The following is a 19997-nucleotide window of genomic DNA, read 5'->3' on the forward strand; positions in this document are numbered from 1 at the left end:
AAAGACTTAATCTTTGCTAGTTTACACTAGTTTGTGACTTAAAAACACAAAAGCAGTTTACATTTAGTCTTTATATTCAGTTACAATTTTCTTTGTCTTTAAGATTTGTTTCTGCAAACTTCACTCACATGAGGAGTCCCATTGGGACATACTGTGTATGTCTACACAGTAATTAGACACCTGTGACTGGCCCATGCCAGTCAACTTTGGCTCGTAGGGTTTGGACTGTGGGGCTGTTTCGTTGCTGTGTAGACTTCCAGGCTCAGGCTGGAGCCCGAGCTATCGGTGCCTCTCACCTCACAGGGTCTTAGAGCCCAGGCTGCAGCCCAAGCCAGGAAATATACACAACAATGAAACAGCTCTGCAATCTAAGCCCCACGAGCCCTAGTCAGCAGGCATGGGCCAGCCGTGGGTTTTTCTTTCTGTTTAGACATACCCTAAATTGTCTTTGTTCTAATCTTTGGTTGGACAACAAATGTATCTTCTTGTCTCTACAGGTGAAATGTAAATATGTATCAGGATACTTGAGGGATAATTTGTACTGTGCTGTAAACTATTAAGCACTATTCAGCTGATGTTAGCTATTGCTATTAGTGCAGTTCATTGTTGCACAGCTTGATTTAAACTTTCACTTTATCAATGGTAAGAGGTGAGCTGAAACAAAACTTATGTTATTTAACTTAACATGTTGAATGTCCTCAATGGTCTCTAATTAATTCTGAGTATGTAAAAGCAGCTTTCAAAACGTTTTGCATATATATATATATACACTTAGAATAGCAAGTGGCTTTTATTTTAAGATCCTTTGGGCTAGTTTCATTCCATTTTCCTGGTATCTGTGATTTCACTGAGTGATGCATTTGTGTGACTCATAGTGGTCCTATTGCTGACCAGCAGGATCATGGGGTACCAAAAGAGGGAGGGACAAAGAGTTTTCAGTAGAATTCTCAAAATCTCCTAAGTGACTTAGGAGCTTCTGAAAATTTTACTCTTTAGCTCCTTGTATTGAGTTCTTTTCTTAGCTTATTTAGTGGGAGCATTTAGTACACACTTTTGAAGTAAATAAAACCTACAGATTTTGTTTTGTCAGATTATATTTGTCAGTGATGTTAGCGCAAAAGAACTTTCCAAGTCATCTTCAGTATTTGTTATGTTTCTAAAAAGTTCGTAAATACTGAAAGAAGCTGAGCTAGAAGATATTGAAAGACATGCATAATACTATCAATATTTGGACACACAGGTCTATTTTCCAGTTCCAGTGCAGGGTCTCAGTGACTGGATATCAATCTTTGACTTGTTGTGGAGGTGTAAAACTGTTCTGTTTTCTCATGTTGCAGACAGATTTAGTAGGTCTCGTTGGTTCCTATTCAAAACTATGAAAGGCTGAGAATCTCTCTGAGGCTGCAGAGCCATAGGGAGGGGCAGGACATCTTGCCAAGAGAAACCCTAACAACCACCACCTCAAACTAAAATTTATGTTTCTAAATACAGTCCTGTCTCAGGACTTCATTACATATATTAAGAATAAAGCCAAAGGATGGGGGATAACTTTGGCTTATAAACTATTTTGTGTGCATGTGGTGTGTGTACAGTATGTAGATCAGAGTGAGGGTTGTTCCTGTTTGCAGATCTGTAATTGAAGTGCAGACCATTGCTCATTCTTTCATACCCTTCATCTAAGTTTGAAGTACCTTTTAAAATTGGTCATGCCACTCTCACTCTATCTAACACGTGCACACAAAACCTAATGTTTCCTGTGTTAGGGGCATTCTGGTTGGGCAGATTTAGATGAATAAAACTAAGACCAAGATATATCAGATCACAAATAGGTTCACAAGAATTGCCATACTGGATCATACCCGCGGTCCATCTAGTCCAGTTTCTTGTCTCTGACAGTGGTCGGCACCCGATGCTTTGGAAAAAGGTACAAAAAAACTTATTAATCCCTAGTAGTTAGAGATTGGCTTAAACTCTGAATCATGAGGTTTAATCTCTTCCAATTTTTTTCATCATTATCTATTATAATGCTGGCTGGATATTCTTGTTGTTCATATAAATGTCCAATCTCCCTTTGAACCTTGCTAATTTTTCATCCGTAGTGCCATCCTGTTACAATGAGTTCCACAGTTTATATGTATAAATAAATAAATCTTAAAATGAATTACTTGTCTAATCTAGATTTGCTAAAACAGACTTATTTAATAGGATATTCAGGGCAATATTCTATGGCAGTGGATTTTCCTGTAAGAATAATATATTAGTTAATCTCTCTTTCCTCTGAAAGAGGAACAGATGCATATATAGTATATCCTAAAGACTATTTTTTAAAAAAATTAACATTATAGGACTCACTTCATTTGAGTATCAGAGCATCACACTATTACTAAAATTTCAGACATTGTGGGCATTTTAAAGATCCCAGGGAACTTTCTTATAAAAGCTATAATGTTAACGAAGTGTCTTCTGTAATTATATTTGGCCTACCTCAATTCCTTTTCATTTTCAGTTAGATACATATCTTAACCAGAAAAGGAGTACTTGTGGCACCTTAGAGACTAACCAATTTATTTGAGCATAAGCTTTCTTTTTGCGAATACAGACTAACACGGCTGTTACTCTGAAACATATCTTAACCAGTATAGATTGCTGTGTGTGGTGGTATGTGCTGTAATCGTGTTTATCTTCAGAGGAGACTGTGTTGCTGTGGTAGATAGTGATCCCTGCATAGTTTATTTTGTTTATAAAACATTATATCATCTTTCAATACAACAGGTACTATATAAATGTAAGTTCTTAACCTTACTAGGGATCTCAATATAAGTATTAGAAATGGTAAAATGTAACAAAAAGGTCTTTGTATTTTGCTCAAAACAGATTCATACAAATTTCTTCCAGATAAGGCTTGTGTTACTGAGTTTGTGCAACTTAAGGTGTCGGCCTAGAAATCTTTCAAGATTCTTTAAACTAGTCAGTAAAAGAAAATGCTGGTTGCTGTTTTACACAGCCATATAGGCAGATTTTCTTTCCTCAGTTTATATTTGAGGTATTTTGGAAACATGGCTGATCATATATTTTCATGTGATTAAAAATATCGAAAAACCCACCCAAATTTTGCAAATTGACCAGTTTTGCGACACTTTACATGTCATTCTCACTCTTTTGTAAAAATGTGAAATGGAAAGTCCGGTAAGGAATCTTGAAGGTTAGGGCAACTTAAAAAAAGAAAGTTTAGACATTTGAAGGATTAGGTTAGTCATTTCAACTATGTTGAAAGAACACTGAAGTTGAAAAATCAAGCACTCAGACATTAGGAAATTCCAGAATTAAGGTTGCTATGCAGAGATTTCTATCCAGTTTGTACATCAAGCCCTTGCTTGTGGTAGTTTTTGCAACTGCACTGTTTTCCAGTGAAGAGTGGTGTTTATTTGATGTATCATTGAATACACACCTGCTTTTTGTAATGAAGGCTGTAGTAAGTAGGAAGTTGAAATAAAGATGAATGACAATATTTTGTTAAGTGGTTAACAAATCTATTTATTCCTGTAGGCCTTGTATTTTAAAGTGCTGTGTGCTTTGGAAAGAATACTGTTGAATGATCCAGAGAAACATTTGCTCAAAGTGCGTAGATTTGAAGTGTTGGCCCACAATATTCTTGGCTATTTCTTTTCAGTGGATCTAGATGCACAGTTTGCCAAAGAAAATAAACATGATTCTTCATGAATTAATTTTACTGATTTTTCAGATGTGAGTTGATGTGGTGGTCTTGGGTATGCATATATTTAACTTAGATTTGATTTTAGTATTTTTCTCATGATAGATATGGTGTTGGACAACATGATTGCTTCAGGTCAGCTGGATGAGTCCATAAGAGAGCATGTCAGAGAAGCTCTCCTCAAGAGACACCATCACCAGAACGAGAAGAAATTCAGCAGTCGGATTCCCCTGGTTCGGTCCTTTGCAGATATAGGCAAGAAACATTCTGACCCTCACTTGCTTGAACGAAATGGTGAGATAAGTTGTAGCATCTAATTTATTCTAACCTGATACAAATATATATTAACACGGGAGAGGCGGGAGAAGACAGCAGATAATAGTGGATACATTTTCTGAGTCCTCCTTGGTATGTAAAAGTTGTGTGGTGGTTCTTTTGTGGAGTTGGGACATTTACCTATATTTTGCATGTATAAAGTCTTGTTTTGCTCCTTGTAACCACTATGATGTCTTGACTTACTGTCTTTATTTATGCTATAGTATGGTTTAGTTGTCTGTTATGAGTAAGGCTATGATTTAGTCATGGGTATTTTTAGTAAGTCATGGACAGGTCATGGGCAATCAACAAAAATTCACAGCCTGAGACCTGTTCATGATTTATACTATAAATACACTTGACTAAATCTTGGGGGAATCACTGCTGAGGGGCTGCTGGTGGTGGGGAGGGGGAGTGTGTGCTGCGTGGGGGGGTGGCCCAGCAATATATTCAGTTGGTCATAACACTTTCACAGGATATGTTTCAATTAATTCTATATTTTTGGAAGGTTTAAAGTCATCCTATTACCTCAGCCAGGCAAAGCTTCATGTGCATCAAGGAGTCTGACTACCGGATTATAGCTTCCAATTCAGTCTCTTTTATTTATTGTTTTAGAGACTTAATCAAGGTCTTAATGGTCAGTGAAATTTTTAATTTTTATTTTATATTAATTGTGTTCATCTTACCTGAGTGTTGCTTTCATATAGTTGTCCAAAAAGGGAGTTCATATTTTTAAATTCAAAATAATAAACTACCTCTAGCTAAGGTTTGTTTAGTATAGTAGAACCTAGGTAAAAAACATCTTCACAGGATGTACCATGTCTCCTGCTGATAACTAATTTCTGACCACACTCTGGCATCCTGATGCATTTTTTCCAGGTACTCAATTCCTAAATTCAAACATTACCACTCCAGGACAGCTTATCTTACCTTTTATTCTTCCTTTGTGGCCTCTGCCATCCCCCCAGAGTTCTCCATCTTCTGTTTTGGATTTCCAGTCACATCCGCCTCGACATCTACTGGTTGACTTGAGAGCTTTGGCCTCATAGGGATTGAAGTATTGGGCCTGTCCGAGCCTGATTAATGTCTCTCCTTAAAATAAAGTACTTGGGTTCTTGACCATTCTGGTGCAAGATGTGTTATGTCTGCTGCCTTGGAACATGTACTTACTTGGGTTGTTCTAAGTGCTAGTGTGTGCTGAGTTTGATCTGTGCCATAGAGATATTCTAGCTCTTTTCCTAATGTACACTGAGGATTAGAAAAACTGGACAGTATCTGATGTTGGCACATACTGAAAACAGTTTTTTTGCCAGGATGTTTCACACGTCTTGGTTTCTAAAAGGAAGAAAATGGTCCTAAACTTTGAACTGATTGTGCAGACTTCAGTTGCAGTGAATAACTGATGCTTTATTCAGTATGTGTGTTGAAACTTGCAAGAAAACTGCAGAGTTCCCACTCTAAATAACACATGCCTAATCCATACATCTGCATCCCTAGAAAATAGTATTCAGAGAATTTAATACCCATGTAAGATATCTTCCTGGTCTTGAAAACAAATTAAGTTGCTTTTCACATTATGGACTACATTGGATTCTTAATTACAACATGCAAAATAGAACATTGTGCTTTATCAGTCTAATTTGCTACCGAAGCAGCAGTTCACTAGAGACTAATTTCAAATCTCTAATACTGAAAATGAAATAATTTTAAATAAGATTCAGTCTGTAGAATGCACTCTTCAGGTAAACCCTCTAAATTTGAGTTTTTTCTGTATACTTAGGGACACTACTTCTCCATTGCTCAAAAGAATGTTAGGATTGTTCCGTATGTTGGTCCTCCTTATACATTGTATACTGCACATGATAATACTGAATGTGTCTGTGTTTTTTGGTACCTGCCTGATGGTGTAATATTTGAGAGAGAGCGATACCTTCACCTCCAGATCTTTAGCAAAATTCATCATATTCTTGCTCTGCCTGAGATGGAACACCAGTCATTGTGCATGTACTCATGTACGTTTGGGGAGTTGCAGTCAGTGTTCTCTAGACATGCTCTTCCCACCTTCCCCAGGGAACCTTCCCCAACCCCACCTTCCCCAGGGAAAGGGTGGGATGAAGATAGAGAACTCTTTAGAATCTTCTTCCCTGGTAGGGAAGAACAGGCACCTACCAGAAACTTGTCTCTGAGGGAAGGATGGTGACTCTATTCTCCATCTTAGAATAATGGGGAAACAAGAAGATAAAGAGAGACTGCATTGTGTGGCAAGGGTGAGAGAGAGAGAGAGAGATTTGGAGAAACCTGAGGTTAAGTAGATGAATGAGATTGTAATAAAATAGATCAAGGAGTAGTATAGTTTGACACTTGTACATTTCACTCCAGCGCAAACAGGAGACACTTTGATCTAGAACGTAATACTCCCAAGGGAGTTCTGTACACCTGTGCAATGCAGAATTTGTGCAGAATTAATGTTCCCCCACCACCACCACCAAAATGGGCTGCAGAGCTGCTGGATCCAGCAGAGCCCAGCTCCCTAGCTTGCAAATAAGACACTGCCAGGGGGACGGGGAGGTAGCTGAAGGTTTCCTGGCAGCTGCATTTCCTGGCACACCCTGAAGGAAGGAGGCGGCGGCATGCAGGAAACTCCATACAAACCTGGGACCCAGCATCAGGCTGTTTCTCCCTCTGGATTCCTGGGCTCTGAGAGGGAGGGGGTGTGAGTGTTTGTTTGGAATGGAGCGGGGGCCCCATGGCTGAGCTCGGAGGTCAGGGGAGGGTACGAGTGTCTGGACTGGGGTGTGTGGCTGAGCTCGGGGGGGGGGGGGGAGGGTGTCAGTGTCTGGACTGGGGGGTGTGACTTGGCTCTGTGGGGTGAGGGTGCGAGTGTCTGAGCTGGGTGGTGCCCCATGGCTGGGCCCTGGGTGGGGAGGGGAAGGGTGCGGGTATCTGGGCTGAGAGGGGGCACCCTGCAGCTGAGCTCGGGGGAGGTGGCAGAGAAACAGGAACTGGGTTGTCGTAGGGGTTCTTTAATTCTCTACTTCTGGGCAAATTTTTTTTGTCTGTGTTACAGACATAATTTTTGACAGGTATTTTGAAATAAATTACCAAAATAATTGAAACTGGCATGATTATGTAGTGTTATTTTGACAAATGAAATATGCAGAATTTTGCAGAATTTTTAATTTTTTGGCACAGAATTCCCCGAGGAGTAACATAAAATAGGCTGCTGCAACCTATATTAAGTAGCAGCTACCCTTAATTTTTTTTAAAAAATGGAGTATTTCAACTATTATATTGTTATATGATGATGTGTTATGACTTGACATGGTGTCATATCATGCACCACCACTACTACAAAGGTGTAATGAAATAATGCAAAAATTATAAACGTAAAAATAATGTTGAAACTTTTGTTTTTAAATGAAGATTTTGAATTTTTTTCCCCCAAATAAAACTTTGGGGAACTTCCATTTCATGGAAAATTCTGAAAATGTGTTTTCATTCTGATATGTAATGAAAACGAATTGTAAAATGTCAACATTAAGTTTTGGCCGGCTCTAAATATGATAGCATCTTATGCTATGAACAAACAACTGACAGGAGTGATGTCAGTTGCACTACACCTTTTAGTGCTAATAGATTGAAATTTGGTCCCTGACCAAATGTTAGTGAATGCAAATGATTTAAGATATTCTGCTTCAGGTTAGATTTAGTAGGTTATTTTTAACTTGGAAACCTGTTGCCTGCCTTTGTCCTCGACAATAAGTTTTACTGAAATATCAAATATTAACTATTTCCTTCCTTCCCTGTACAAGCTTTTATGTAGTGCTTTACAAAGAGTTTCATTATCCCCATTTCACAGATGGGGAGACTGAGGCATAGAGAAGTAAAATGACTTGAACAAGCTGTCCCAGCAGGCCAAGTAATTATATTTAATTTGTGGTACAAATGCTTCAAAATCTCCTGACCTGACCTTGTCACAGTAGCATTATGTCTTAGCCTAGTAAAAAAGCTTCCAGTACAAATGGTATATAGTAATATCTGAATTTGAATTTTTTTCCTTTTTAACATCTAGTGAAACAATTATTTTAGATGTCAATATTTTAGGATCATATACTAAATTCTTATTGGACCTTTTTTAAGCAATTACTGGTCATATCCTTTTCTCCTAAATCCCCATTATGTGCTAATTGGTACTTGTCAGTAAGGTATCTGCTGACTTTTCTAATATCTAAAAATCTTATTCACTCTTGCATCTTGCTTAACTCTTATCTCACCTGCATGAATGTGACACTTTTTGCTCTTAAAGGTTGTATTTTACTGTGTAAATTGTACATGCATAATTTGTCTTTTTTAAGAAAAAGCTTGTTTCCCTGCTGTAAACTTCATTTTGTGTTTCATTTATTTGTTTTATCTCAGGGGAAGGCCTTTCAGCCTCCCACCACTCTTTGCGAACAGGTCTCTCTGCTTCAAATATTTCCCTGAAAGGAGAAAACCGTTTGTCCCTTCTTCTCCATTATCTTCTTCCTTCTTCAAGAGCTGGAACCCCGGCAGATTCAAGGTGTACAACCCCACTACCTACCCCTCAAAACACACCACCCTCCAGTCCTAGCAGCGGCCGCCTGGCAACCACAAGTTCCCAGCCGAGTCAGCTTCAGGGCAAGGAACTGCTGGTGTCACCTGCCAGTGATGATATTCCCACAGTAATAATCCATCCACCTGAGGAGGATTTAGAAGTTCAGGAAAAGAAGACAGAGGATAATATTAACATACCAGGCAATTATCCAAACTTAAACTGTCCATGTGTGATGCTCTCTGAATCCGGATCACTTGCATTGCAATGTTGAGCACATAGCTTGAGCATAAATGAGTAGTATTTACAACTGTTACCTCTGTCTGCATGTTTTATTTCTTCTGAAGTGTGATTGTTTCTTATACAGCATAATAGATCTATTCCAAAGGTTTTTACTCCTAAAAAGAATTAACACAAACATTGTTGAAGTTCACTTATTTATAATGCATTTTAACTCCTTGAACCAATGAAAAATAGAATTTTTCATACTTAACCTTTTTTATTTGTCTGATTAACAAGGAATGTTTGTGTTTTTGTTTCAAAAATAAGCAATTTTTAAATAAAATTGACTTTTAAATAGGGAAGATGTCAAAAATGGTGGCCTTTTCCTTTCACTCACCTTGAATCCATGTAAATGAAGATATTAATTTAGTCCTTAAGTGTGGTGTGTGGTTTAAAGACATGGAACATGCTCTGAAGTATTTATAGTCTAAATCAGACATGTTACAACATGTGGATAAGTAATGAGCGAAGGTAGGTGATAGGAAGAAACAAGGGTTACAGTTACAGAGTTAGGGTAGTAATTTAGTCAGTTGTGTTTTTGTGCCATGATGGATTTTGTTTTTAAATAGGTTTCAGAGGAACAGCCGTGTTAGTCTGTATTCGCAAAAAGAAAAGGAGTACTTGTGGCACCTTAGAGACTAACCAATTTATTTGAGTTACTTTCTCTTAGGCTTTAGCTTAAGTTTATATTATAAAAATCTCAAACTGTTATGAACAGAAGTAGTCAACCTTAAAACTGGCATATCCAGCATTTCTACAATTGGTGCCAGTGAATTTTCCAGTGGTGCATTATCATGGTGTCAAATGCTTAATGACTGTTGGGGGAGAACAGGTGGAGTGTTGTTTTGTTTGTATTTTTAATTTGCAGAGTATTGTAAATTAGCTATCAGTAGCAGATCCTGTGATGTTATTGGTCTGTGAAACACTTCGAAGCTGTTTAGCGCGTGTAAAAAGCATAATACATATGACAACACTGGATATAAGAGAAAAATATTCCTTTGAAAATGCCTCATATGTTGAGTAAGCGTTTGTTTTTTATCCCAGAAATCGATTAATAATATTTGAGTTTTTCTATCATGTCTTAGCATTAGAGCCAATTGGAGGCTGAAGATTTTGGCAGTTCTTGTAGTTAACTTGTAACTGTTTGAAGAGGTCACTTTTCTCTTTGCCTCCAAGTGCCTTCGGGTTTTTTTCTTTGAAAATGACTGAACACCTTACCAGGAAAACAGAAAATGTTCAAAACGTGAAACTGTTTATGCTCACCATTCTGAAACTGATCTCCATTTGCGTGGATTTGGACTGCTGTAACTCAAATATTTGACCAGGCACAATCTCCTTGATGATCTTCCTTATTATCTAGTAAGAGAAAATTGGGAGACAGATATGACTCTCCAACCAGACTGGCTATCTAGCACAAACCCTTTGTCTCTGGGCATCTTGAAAAAACAGATCCGTCCCATTACCTGGCCAGACCTGAGGTGAGTGATCCTGGCCCAGCCAACCCTATCTATCCATTTCTAATACAGGCCCAGGTTCAGGGTAACAAGGAGAAGGAAGTTGAAGAGGCATGTGCTGGAGGGAGTAATCAGTGTCAAATTTCCTGGTTATCTGCTTTTCCTCTTTTTTCCACTGAAGGGTAGTGAATATATTAAGCTTCAGAGAGTAAACAGAGCTAAATCTGTCCTAACACCAGTGCTCTGAGTCACTGAACAAGGCCTTTCCTCCCTTCATAAACAAAAAGAAATCTTGTCCTCTGCCTCCTTAATACAGAAAAACACTTCTAATGAACAGAATGTTCATATAAAGATCATTCTCCCCCTCAAATCCAAGGATGATTTTATATTTTTCGTGGAGAAGGAGGAGGATGACTCTGCCAGCATTAAACAACTGGATATGGTTAATGGCTCTGCACTAAAGACCACAGCCTTCACTTTGGCATCTCTTCTCTAATGAGACAAAATGCCATACGCAGTCCTGTAGAACCTGAGAGAGACAAGTGAAGATAAAGCTGTCCAGCTGAATCCAAGTCCATCTTAAATTGATTCTAAGCCTCAAGGAGATGTATTCCCATATTTATAAAGGAGAAATATGAAGAGGATGATCTCCCAGTTCCTCTGGCTGTATATACTCTGGTCTCTCTTTGTCTGATCCACTGTTTAGAAGTGGATTATTTGTTTTTCTGGACCCACCAAAAATCCAATATTAACATAGAGATGCCCTCGAGAAGAGTCTCTCAAACTCTGGTCCATGGGCTACTGCTGGTCTGGAGCCTTTCTTAAGAACATAAGAATGGCCATACCGGCTCTGACCAAGGGTCACTCTAGCCCTGTATCCTGTCTTCTGACAATGGTCAATGCTAGATGCATCAGAGGGAATGAACAGAACAGGGCAATTGAGTGATTGATCTCCTGTTGTCCAGTCCCAGCATCTGGCAGTCAGAGACTTAGGGACACCCAGGACGTGGGGTTGTGTCCCTGACCATCTCGGCTAATAACCATTGATGCACCTATCCTCCATCAACTTATCTGATTCTTTTTTGGACTCAGTTATAGTTTTGGCCTTCCCAACATCCCCTGGCAACGAGTTCCACAGGTTGACTGTAAGTTGTGCGTGTACTTCCTTCTGTTTGTTTTAAACCTGCTGCCTATTAATTTATTTGGGTGACCCATGATTCGTGTGTTATATGAAGGGGTAAATGACACTTCCTTGTTCACTTTCTCCACACAATTCATGATTTTACAGACCTCTATCAGACTAGCTCCAAACAACTCAATCAGGCATCAAAGCATTCTTTCAAAAATTAAATATTACAGTTAATTTCTTAAGTTTGATATTTAGCTTTTCAATTTTTCTTATACGATCAATGTTTCTCCTATGAAAAGGCAATTCAGAATCAGTGTTTCAGAAATGACCATGCTTTGGAACTACTGAATACCGAGTTCCACAGATTGGGGGCAGAAATAGCCAAAATAAATACCAAAATCATTGTCTTTGGCTCTGCTGCCATCTGTGCTGGTAAATGAGAGGGGAATGCAAACTTTTCATGAGTGGCTGTGGACAACAAAAATAAGAGAACAGGCAAATATTTGTATTTCCTTGTTTCCGAGGCTTTGAAGTGTGTTCTGCTCTATATTCATTTTATTTTAAATTTAATTGATAAAAACATAAATTGTAACACTTAGCTAATTTAGAATAGCTTTGTCCTGCAATTCCATAGCATCCGATTAATTTACTAAAATTTTTATAATTGCAAACCTACAAGTATTTCTTCTAGAAAAACTCATCTAGTTCTTTGCTTCTTTAACAGGCTGTGTAGTGCTAGGAAAACACACTCCCTATAGATATCTTGAATGTTTAATTTCTTTAAGAAGTCTAGAATTTAACTCTATTTAAAAACAAATAATTCACCTTGTAGTATTCAATATATGCGCATGCAGTTATGGTAGGACAGTTAGCATGGAAGATTTGGATGAGTCCAACTCAGTGCCTAAAGCAGGTCCAGTTTACACTGTGATGTCAATGTATGTCTTGTCTTGATGTTGATCTCCTCTCTCACTGAGGCAGAGGTTGAGGTGGAAGGCTTCTTGGATCTAGTTCTTGATTAACAAATGGGACCTCCTTTTTCCACCAGCAGTCTGAGTCTAGTACTGGATTAAGTCCAATAATGAATGAAGTCTAAATAAGGAAAAAGTTTTTAAAAAATACTTTAATTTGATATTTCTTTTAGATGGATTTTGTAAGAAGACAGAGAAGAATCACTATATAGGGCTTTATCCAACCTCAAATTGCCTGTGTCACAGAGCCTGTGGAACCTCTATAGAAGCTGCTCCATATTTTGTGGGATTCTTCCCCATTGGAAGTACCTTACTTAGCTATACTAGGAATCCCCTTCCACAGAGTGGAAGTGGTGCAGCTGCTTTTCATGATGACATCTAGAAAGGGGCTGGGCATGCACAGTGTTTTCCTCAATATTCCAGCATGGGGATAAATGAATTTTTCTGTGTCTGACAGCCTGGAAAACAAAGGACAAGTGTCTTCTATGTGGGAGAGCTGTTATTGGGCTAGAGCTAATAGATCGGGGAAGAGAGAGACAGGAATTGTTCCCTCACAAATGGAGATTGCATGGGAGAAAGCCCTCGTTCTGGTGATGGAAGGGGGCTGGAAAACAATTTAAGGCAGGACAGTGACCTGCTTCAACAGTGTGATGCAATTTTTGAGAAGCCCTATCAACAGGGTTTTTTATTCAATGTTTTTGATTGTCTGTGTGCCCCAGAATCCAAGATGGTCTTGTAGGCTGGATAGAGTATATATAGATATGATATATTTATATATGTAGATAGATATATAACTAGCATGTAGAGTGTTCAGTGTGTCAAAGTATGGCTGAGCTGCATCGTATCTCTGTCTTTTCACAGACGCATTAAGAACTTATACTCGTCATTTACTTTAACTTGGTAAAAGTAAATCAATCTGACATTAAAACAAAACCACAATAAAGTAACAAACTACTAAACCTATTGGGAATCTTGCCTGAGTAAGGAGTACAGGCTAACTCCTAAGTGAGCAATTTAAACCATGAAACAAAGGGAATTCAAAATTAAGCATTGTGAGGAATTAATTTTCAGCTTTGAGTTAAACTCTTTAAATAAAGAGAATGAAGATGGTTGCTGAAAGGAAAACCTTATCCGTTAGGGAGGTTAGTTGAGCTTATCGTATCAAAAGTCTGAGAAATAGGATCCATAGGAAAATAGGATCCATAGGAAAATAACCAATGAGATACAACAGATGTCACCCTTACAAATATAATTACAGTGCAGTAAATGTCTACCAAGAGGATCATATTTATGCCATGAGTGAAAGGACTGTTTTCTATCATGATTTCTACTAGAGTCCTTTTGAATTGGAAATACAGAATTACCTCAGAATTACAAACACCAGAGTAACGAACTGACCAGTCAATCGCACGCTTCATTTGGAACTGGAAGTACACAAAAGGGAAAGCAGTATTTTTCTTCTGCATAGTAATATTTCAAAGCTGTATTAAGTAAGTGTTCAGCTGTCAAGTTTTGAAAGAACAACCATAAGGTTTTGTTCAGAGTTATGAACATTTCAGAGTTACTAACAACCTCCATTCCCGAGGTGTTCGTAACACTGAGGTTCTACTGTATGCAAAATATAAATTAAACTTAAGCGAAACACTTGGTCCTAGGCAAATAATTTGAGACATTTGAGCCCAAACTATTTTTTTTTTTAAATGGAGGAAAATGTATGTAGACATGCTGATGGACTCTTCAATATTGAGCTTGTGATATAGTTTGTGAATGCAGCATAATTTAATTATGTTGCTTAAGCCACAAGAAACCAATTTATTTTTATTATGTGTTTTCTAGCACTGGTTGATTTTAAAAACAGCAGAAAAACTATGAAAAATTTTATGGAAATGCTTCCATTTTTGTTGCCACTTTAGAATGCTGGAATCTTTCTGACAGTATTTTTAAATTGAGTTTGCTTCTGTACTTTTAGTAAGATTGTGAAAAAGCAAAATCTAATAATCCTTTGTATTTGAACGGGATAGGGATTTCTGTATTAGCACTAAGACTTTTTGAACCTGGGCTGTAAATAATTGGAGAAATTCTGACTTCAAATCATAAAAAGATCAATATTATCCTAATGCCAAAACTGAGAAATGGGCAAAATGGCAATTTACAGTTACTGTTTATGTGTGCACCTCAGTGAATCAAATTCAGAGTACCAGTTCTGTGAACTTGGGAAGGTTGCAGTCAAGTAACTTTTGTCCCTTGCTCTGGCCCTGAACACCCACAGAATTTACATATTACAGATACTCTGGATAGGACAAGGGAGTGTGGGCTGTGAGATTATTTCCCCACCTTCCTCCTACTCTGCTATGTATCAGTTTTAGGGATTAATTGATTTCTTGCCATGAAAAATCTGCATTGGGGCATTGATGAAAAAGAGAAGAGGGCATGAATTTGGCCTTTCTGTATTTACCTGAACAGGTTTTGTTTTTTCCTCTCATGTACTAAGATGTAGACTTCCTATTTTCTCCACATAGCAGGTATATTGCATCCCTGTTTCAGTTTTATAAACCCTCCCTAAAAAATTGAGTTTTTTCTACTAAATGTGATTCATGGGTTGGATTGATGGGTTATGAGTTGTCTCCTTTTTGGTGAATAATATATATTGCAGAACAAAAGGGAAGAATGTGATTTTGCCATTTTAGTTGGCTGAGATTGGCATTTATAGTAGTAGTTAATTGCTAGCACAGTACAGGTTTCACAAAGAAAATTAAAGCCTATTTAATATCATTGTTTTTGTTTTATTAGAATGTCTTAAATGTTTATAAAATGGAAGAATGAGAATTTGCAGTCTTACCGCTAAATGATGATAGAACTTTTGGTTCTGACTCTTCTTTGGAATAGCTATATAGGATCAGATTTTTAGAATTCGGCTGTCTCTGGAAAAAAAGTGAAACAGGTAAAAATGCCAAATGATAAACTTATAAGGAGTTTAGGCCTGAATTGACTAGGCAAATGGTTGTGTTTAGATCAGGCTTAGCTAACATGAACTATTTATACTCCAAAGCTTTTTCTAGTTTAGTCAAAGTCTTAGGCCTTGGCTAGACTGAGACTTAAAGGTGTGATGTTAGAACATATTAGCTAACGAATTCTAATGTGTTTATTGTATAGGCAGGGCAATGTATTCTTTAATGTGTGGCATAAGATGGTTGAGTTAAAGCCTAGAGGGAAGGCTCAGCTTTAACTCATTCAGTTTAGCATATGTTAAAATATTAGGGCTGTCAAGCGATTAAAAAAATTAATCGCGCAATTAAAAAAAATTGTGCAATTCATTTTTTGTTTAAACAACAATAGAATACCATTTATTTAAATAGTTTAGGATGATTACTACATTTTCAAATATATTAATTACAACACAATATAAGGTGTAGAGTACTCACTTTATATTTATTTTTGATTACAAATATTTGCACTGTAAAAAACAAAACAATTATTTTTCAATTCACCTCCTACAAGTACTGTAGTGCAATTTCTTTACCATGGAAGTTGAACTTATAATGTAGAATTATGTAAAAAGAAAAAGGGTGGGGCATTCAAAAATAAAACAATCTAAAACTTTAGCGCCTACAAGTCCCTTCAGTGCTACTTCTTGGTCAGCCAATCACTCAGACAAACAAGATTGGTTACAATTTGCAGGAGATAATGCTGCCTGCTTCTTGTTTACAGTGTCACCTGAGAGTGAGAACAGGTGTTCACATGGCACCGTTGTAGCTGGCGTTGCAAGATATTTACATGCAAGATGCGCTAAAGATTCATATGTCCCTTCATGCTTCAACCACCATTCCCGAGGACATGCTTCCATGCTGATGATTGGTTCTGCTTGATAACAATCCAAAGCAGTGCGGACTGACACATGTTCATTTTCATCATCTGAGCCAGATGCCACCAGCAGAAGGTTGATTTTCTTTTTTGTGGTTTGGGTTCTGCAGTTTCCGCATCAGAGTTTTGCTCTTTTAAGACTTCTAAAAGCATGCTCCACACCTTGTCCCTCTCAGATTTTAGACGGCACTACAGATTCTTAAACCTTGAGTTGAGTGCTGTAGCTATCTTTAGAAATCTTACATTGGTAGCTTCTTTGCATTTTGTCAAATCTGCTGTGAAAGTGTTCTTAAAACAAACATGTGCTGGGTCATCATCCAAGAGTTCTATAACATGAAATATATGCAGAATGTGGGTAAAACAGAGCAGGAGACATAATGCTCCCCCCAAGGAGTAAAGACACAAATTTAATTGACACATTATTTTATTAACGAGCATCATCAGCGTGGAAGCATGTCCTTTGGAATGGTGGCCGAAGCATGAAGGAGCATACGAATGTTTAGCATATCTGGTACGTAAATACCTTGCAATGCTGGCTACAAAAGTGCCATGCGAACACCTGTTCTCACTTCCAGATGAGATTGTAAATAAGAAGCAGGCAGCAGTATCTCCCGTCAATGTAAACCAACTTGTTTGTCTTAGCGATTGACAGAATAAGAGGTAGGACTCAGTGGACTTGTAGGCTCTAAAGCTTTACAGTGTTTTGTTTTTGAGAACAGTTATGTAACCAAAAAAAAATCTACATTTTTTATTTACACTTTCATGATAGAGACTGCACTTCAGTACTTGTATGAGGTGAATTGAAAAATACCATTGTTTTTATCATTTTTACAGTGCATATGTTTGTAATAAGAAAATAAAGTGAGCACTGTGCACTTAGTATTCTGTGTTGTAATTTAAATCAATATTGAAAATGTAGAAAAATATCCACAAATATTTAATATATTTCATTTGGTATTCTGTTATAAGCGCGATTGATCGCGATTAATTTTTTTGAGTTAATTGCGTGAGTTAACTATGATTAATAGTTAATAGAGGAGGCCTGGGATTATTTTAAATTAAAGCTGCAGAAGCTATCGGAAGCCTGCATCCCAAGAAAGGGGAAAAAATTCATAGGCAGGAGTTGTAGACCAAGCTGGATGAGCAAGCATCTTAGAGAGGTAATTAAGAAAAAGCAGAAAGCATATAGGGAGTGGAAGAAGGGAGGGATCAGTAAGGAAAGCTACCTTATTGAGGTCAGAATATGTAGGGATAAAGTGAGACAGGCTAAAAGTCAAGTAGAGTTGGACCTTGCAAAGGGAATTAAAACCAATAGTAAAAGGTTCTATAGTCATATAAATAGGAAGAAAACAAAGAAAGAAGAAGTGGGACCGCTAAAAACTGAGGATGGAGTGGAGGTCAAGGATAATCTAGGCATGGCCCAATATCTAAACAAATACTTTGCCTCAGTCTTTAATAAGACTAAAGAGGATCTTAGGGATAATGGTAGCATGATAAATGGGAATGAGGATATGGAGGTAGACATCACCATATCTGAGGTAGAAGCGAAACTCAAACAGCTTAATGGGGCTAAATCGGGGGGCCCAGATAATCTTCATCCAAGAATATTAAAAGAATTGGCACAAGAAATTGCAAGCCCATTAGCAAGAATTTTTAATGAATCTGTAAATTCAGGGGTTGTACCATATGATTGGAGAATTGCTAACATAGTTCCTATTTTTAAGAAAGGGAAAAAAAGTGATCCAAGTAATTATAGGCCTGTTAGTTTGACATCTGTAGTATGCAAGGTCTTGGAAAAAATTTTGAAGGAGAAGGTAGTTAAGGACATTGAAGTCAATGGTAAATGGGACAAAATACAACATGGTTTTACAAAAGGTAGATCGTGCCAAACCAACCTGATTTCCTTCTTTGAGAGAGTAACAGATCTTTTAGATAAAGGAAACGCAGTGGATCTAATTTATTTAGATTTTAGTAAGGCGTTTGATACTGTGCCACATGGGGAATTATTAGTTAAATTGGATAAGATGGGCATCAATAGGAAAATTGAAAGGTGGATAGGGAATTGGTTAAAGGGGAGACTACAACGGGTCCTACTGAAAGGTGAACTGTCAAGTTGGAGGGAGGTTACCAGTGGAGTTCCTCAAGGATCAGTTTTGGGACCAATCTTATTTAATCTTTTTATTACTGACCTGGGCACAAAAAGTGGGAGTGTGCTAATAAAGTTTGCAGATGATACAAAGCTGGGAGGTATTGCTAATTTAGAGAAGGACAGGGATACCCTACAGGAGGATCTGGATGACCTTGTAAACTGGAGTAATAGGAATAGGATGAAATTTAATAGTGAGAAGTGTAAGGTCATGCATTTAGGGATTAATAACAAGAATTTTAGTTATAAGCTAGGGACGCATCAACTAGAAGTAACGGAGGAGGAAAAGGACCTTGGAGTATTGGTTGATCATAGGTTGACTATGAGCTGCCAATGTGATATGGCTGTGAAAAAAGCTAATGTCGTCTTGGGATGCATCAGGAGAGGTATTTCCAGTAGGGATAAGGAGGTTTTAGTACCGTTATATAAGGCACTGGTGAGACCTCACCTGGAATACTGTGTGCAGTTCTGGTCTCCCATGTTTAAGAAGGATGAATTCAAACTGGAACAGGTACAGAGAAGGGCTACTAGGATGATCCGAGGAATGGAAAACTTGTCTTATGAAAGGAGACTCAGGGAGCTTGGCTTGTTTAGCCTAACTAAAAGAAGGTTGAGGGGAGATATGATTGCTCTCTATAAATATATCAGAGGGATAAATACCAGAGAGGGAGAGGAATTATTTAAACTCAATACCAATGTGGACACAAGAACAAATGGATATAAACTGGCCACTAGGAAATTTAGATTAGAAATTAGACGAAGGTTTCTAACCATCAGAGGAGTGAAGTTTTGGAATAGCCTTCCGAGGGAAGTAGTGGGGGCAAAAGATCTATCTTGCTTTAAGATTAAACTCGATAAGTTTATGGAGGAGATGGTATGATGGGATAACATGGTTTTGGTAATTAAATATTCATGGTAAATAGGCCCAATGGCCTGTGATGGGTTTTTAGATGGGGTAAGATCCAAGTTACCCGGGAAAGAATTTTCTGTAGTATCTGGCTGATGAATCTTGCCCATATGCTCAGGGTTTAGCTGATCGCCATATTTGGGGTCGGGAAGGAATTTTCCTCCAGGGCAGATTGGAAGGCCCTGGAGGTTTTTCGCCTTCCTCTGTAGCATGGGGCACGGGTCACTTGCTGGAGGATTCTCTGCTCCTTGAGGTCTTCAAACTACAATTTGAGGACTTCAATAGCACAGATATAGGTGTGAGGTCTTTTTTAGGAGTGGTGGGTGAAATTCTGTGGCCTGCATTGTGCAGGAGGTCGGACTAGATGATCATAATGGTCCCTTCTGACCTAAATATCTATGAATCTATGAATTGACAGCCCTATAAAAATATATGTTGCTGTGTCTTTACTAGATTATTTCAAACATGTTAGAATCCATTAGCTAACGTGGTTTAACATCACACTCCTAAATCATAGTCTAACCAGGGCCATAGTATACATAGGGTAAACTGCTTCAAACCAAGTTAAGCTTCACTGATGTGTATGATCATTTACATAAGTTTACCCAGAGAGTTGCACTAGTTTGGCTGACCGCTAGTGTCTTAACCCT

The 19997-nt window shown here is 37.9% G+C and overlaps 1 protein-coding gene across 11 annotated transcripts in view; it reads left to right on the top strand.

The window, feature by feature from the left end:
• Window positions 1-19997, top strand: part of SLC4A7 (solute carrier family 4 member 7) — a 161722-nt gene that overhangs the window by 102807 nt on the left and 38918 nt on the right. For 7 of the 11 annotated variants that reach the window (XM_073333411.1, XM_073333416.1, XM_073333418.1 and 4 more), the window contains exons 6-7: window positions 3818-4006; window positions 8444-8800. In XM_073333411.1, coding sequence (XP_073189512.1) covers window positions 3818-4006; window positions 8444-8800 — 546 coding nt within the window. The remainder of the gene's footprint in view (window positions 1-3817; window positions 4007-8443; window positions 8801-19997) is intronic. The other 4 variants (XM_073333415.1, XM_073333417.1, XM_073333420.1 and 1 more) reach the window with 2 other exon arrangements.

The sequence above is a fragment of the Lepidochelys kempii genome, chromosome 2 (genome assembly GCF_965140265.1).
Source record: "Lepidochelys kempii isolate rLepKem1 chromosome 2, rLepKem1.hap2, whole genome shotgun sequence".
Taxonomy (NCBI): Eukaryota; Metazoa; Chordata; order Testudines; family Cheloniidae; genus Lepidochelys; species Lepidochelys kempii.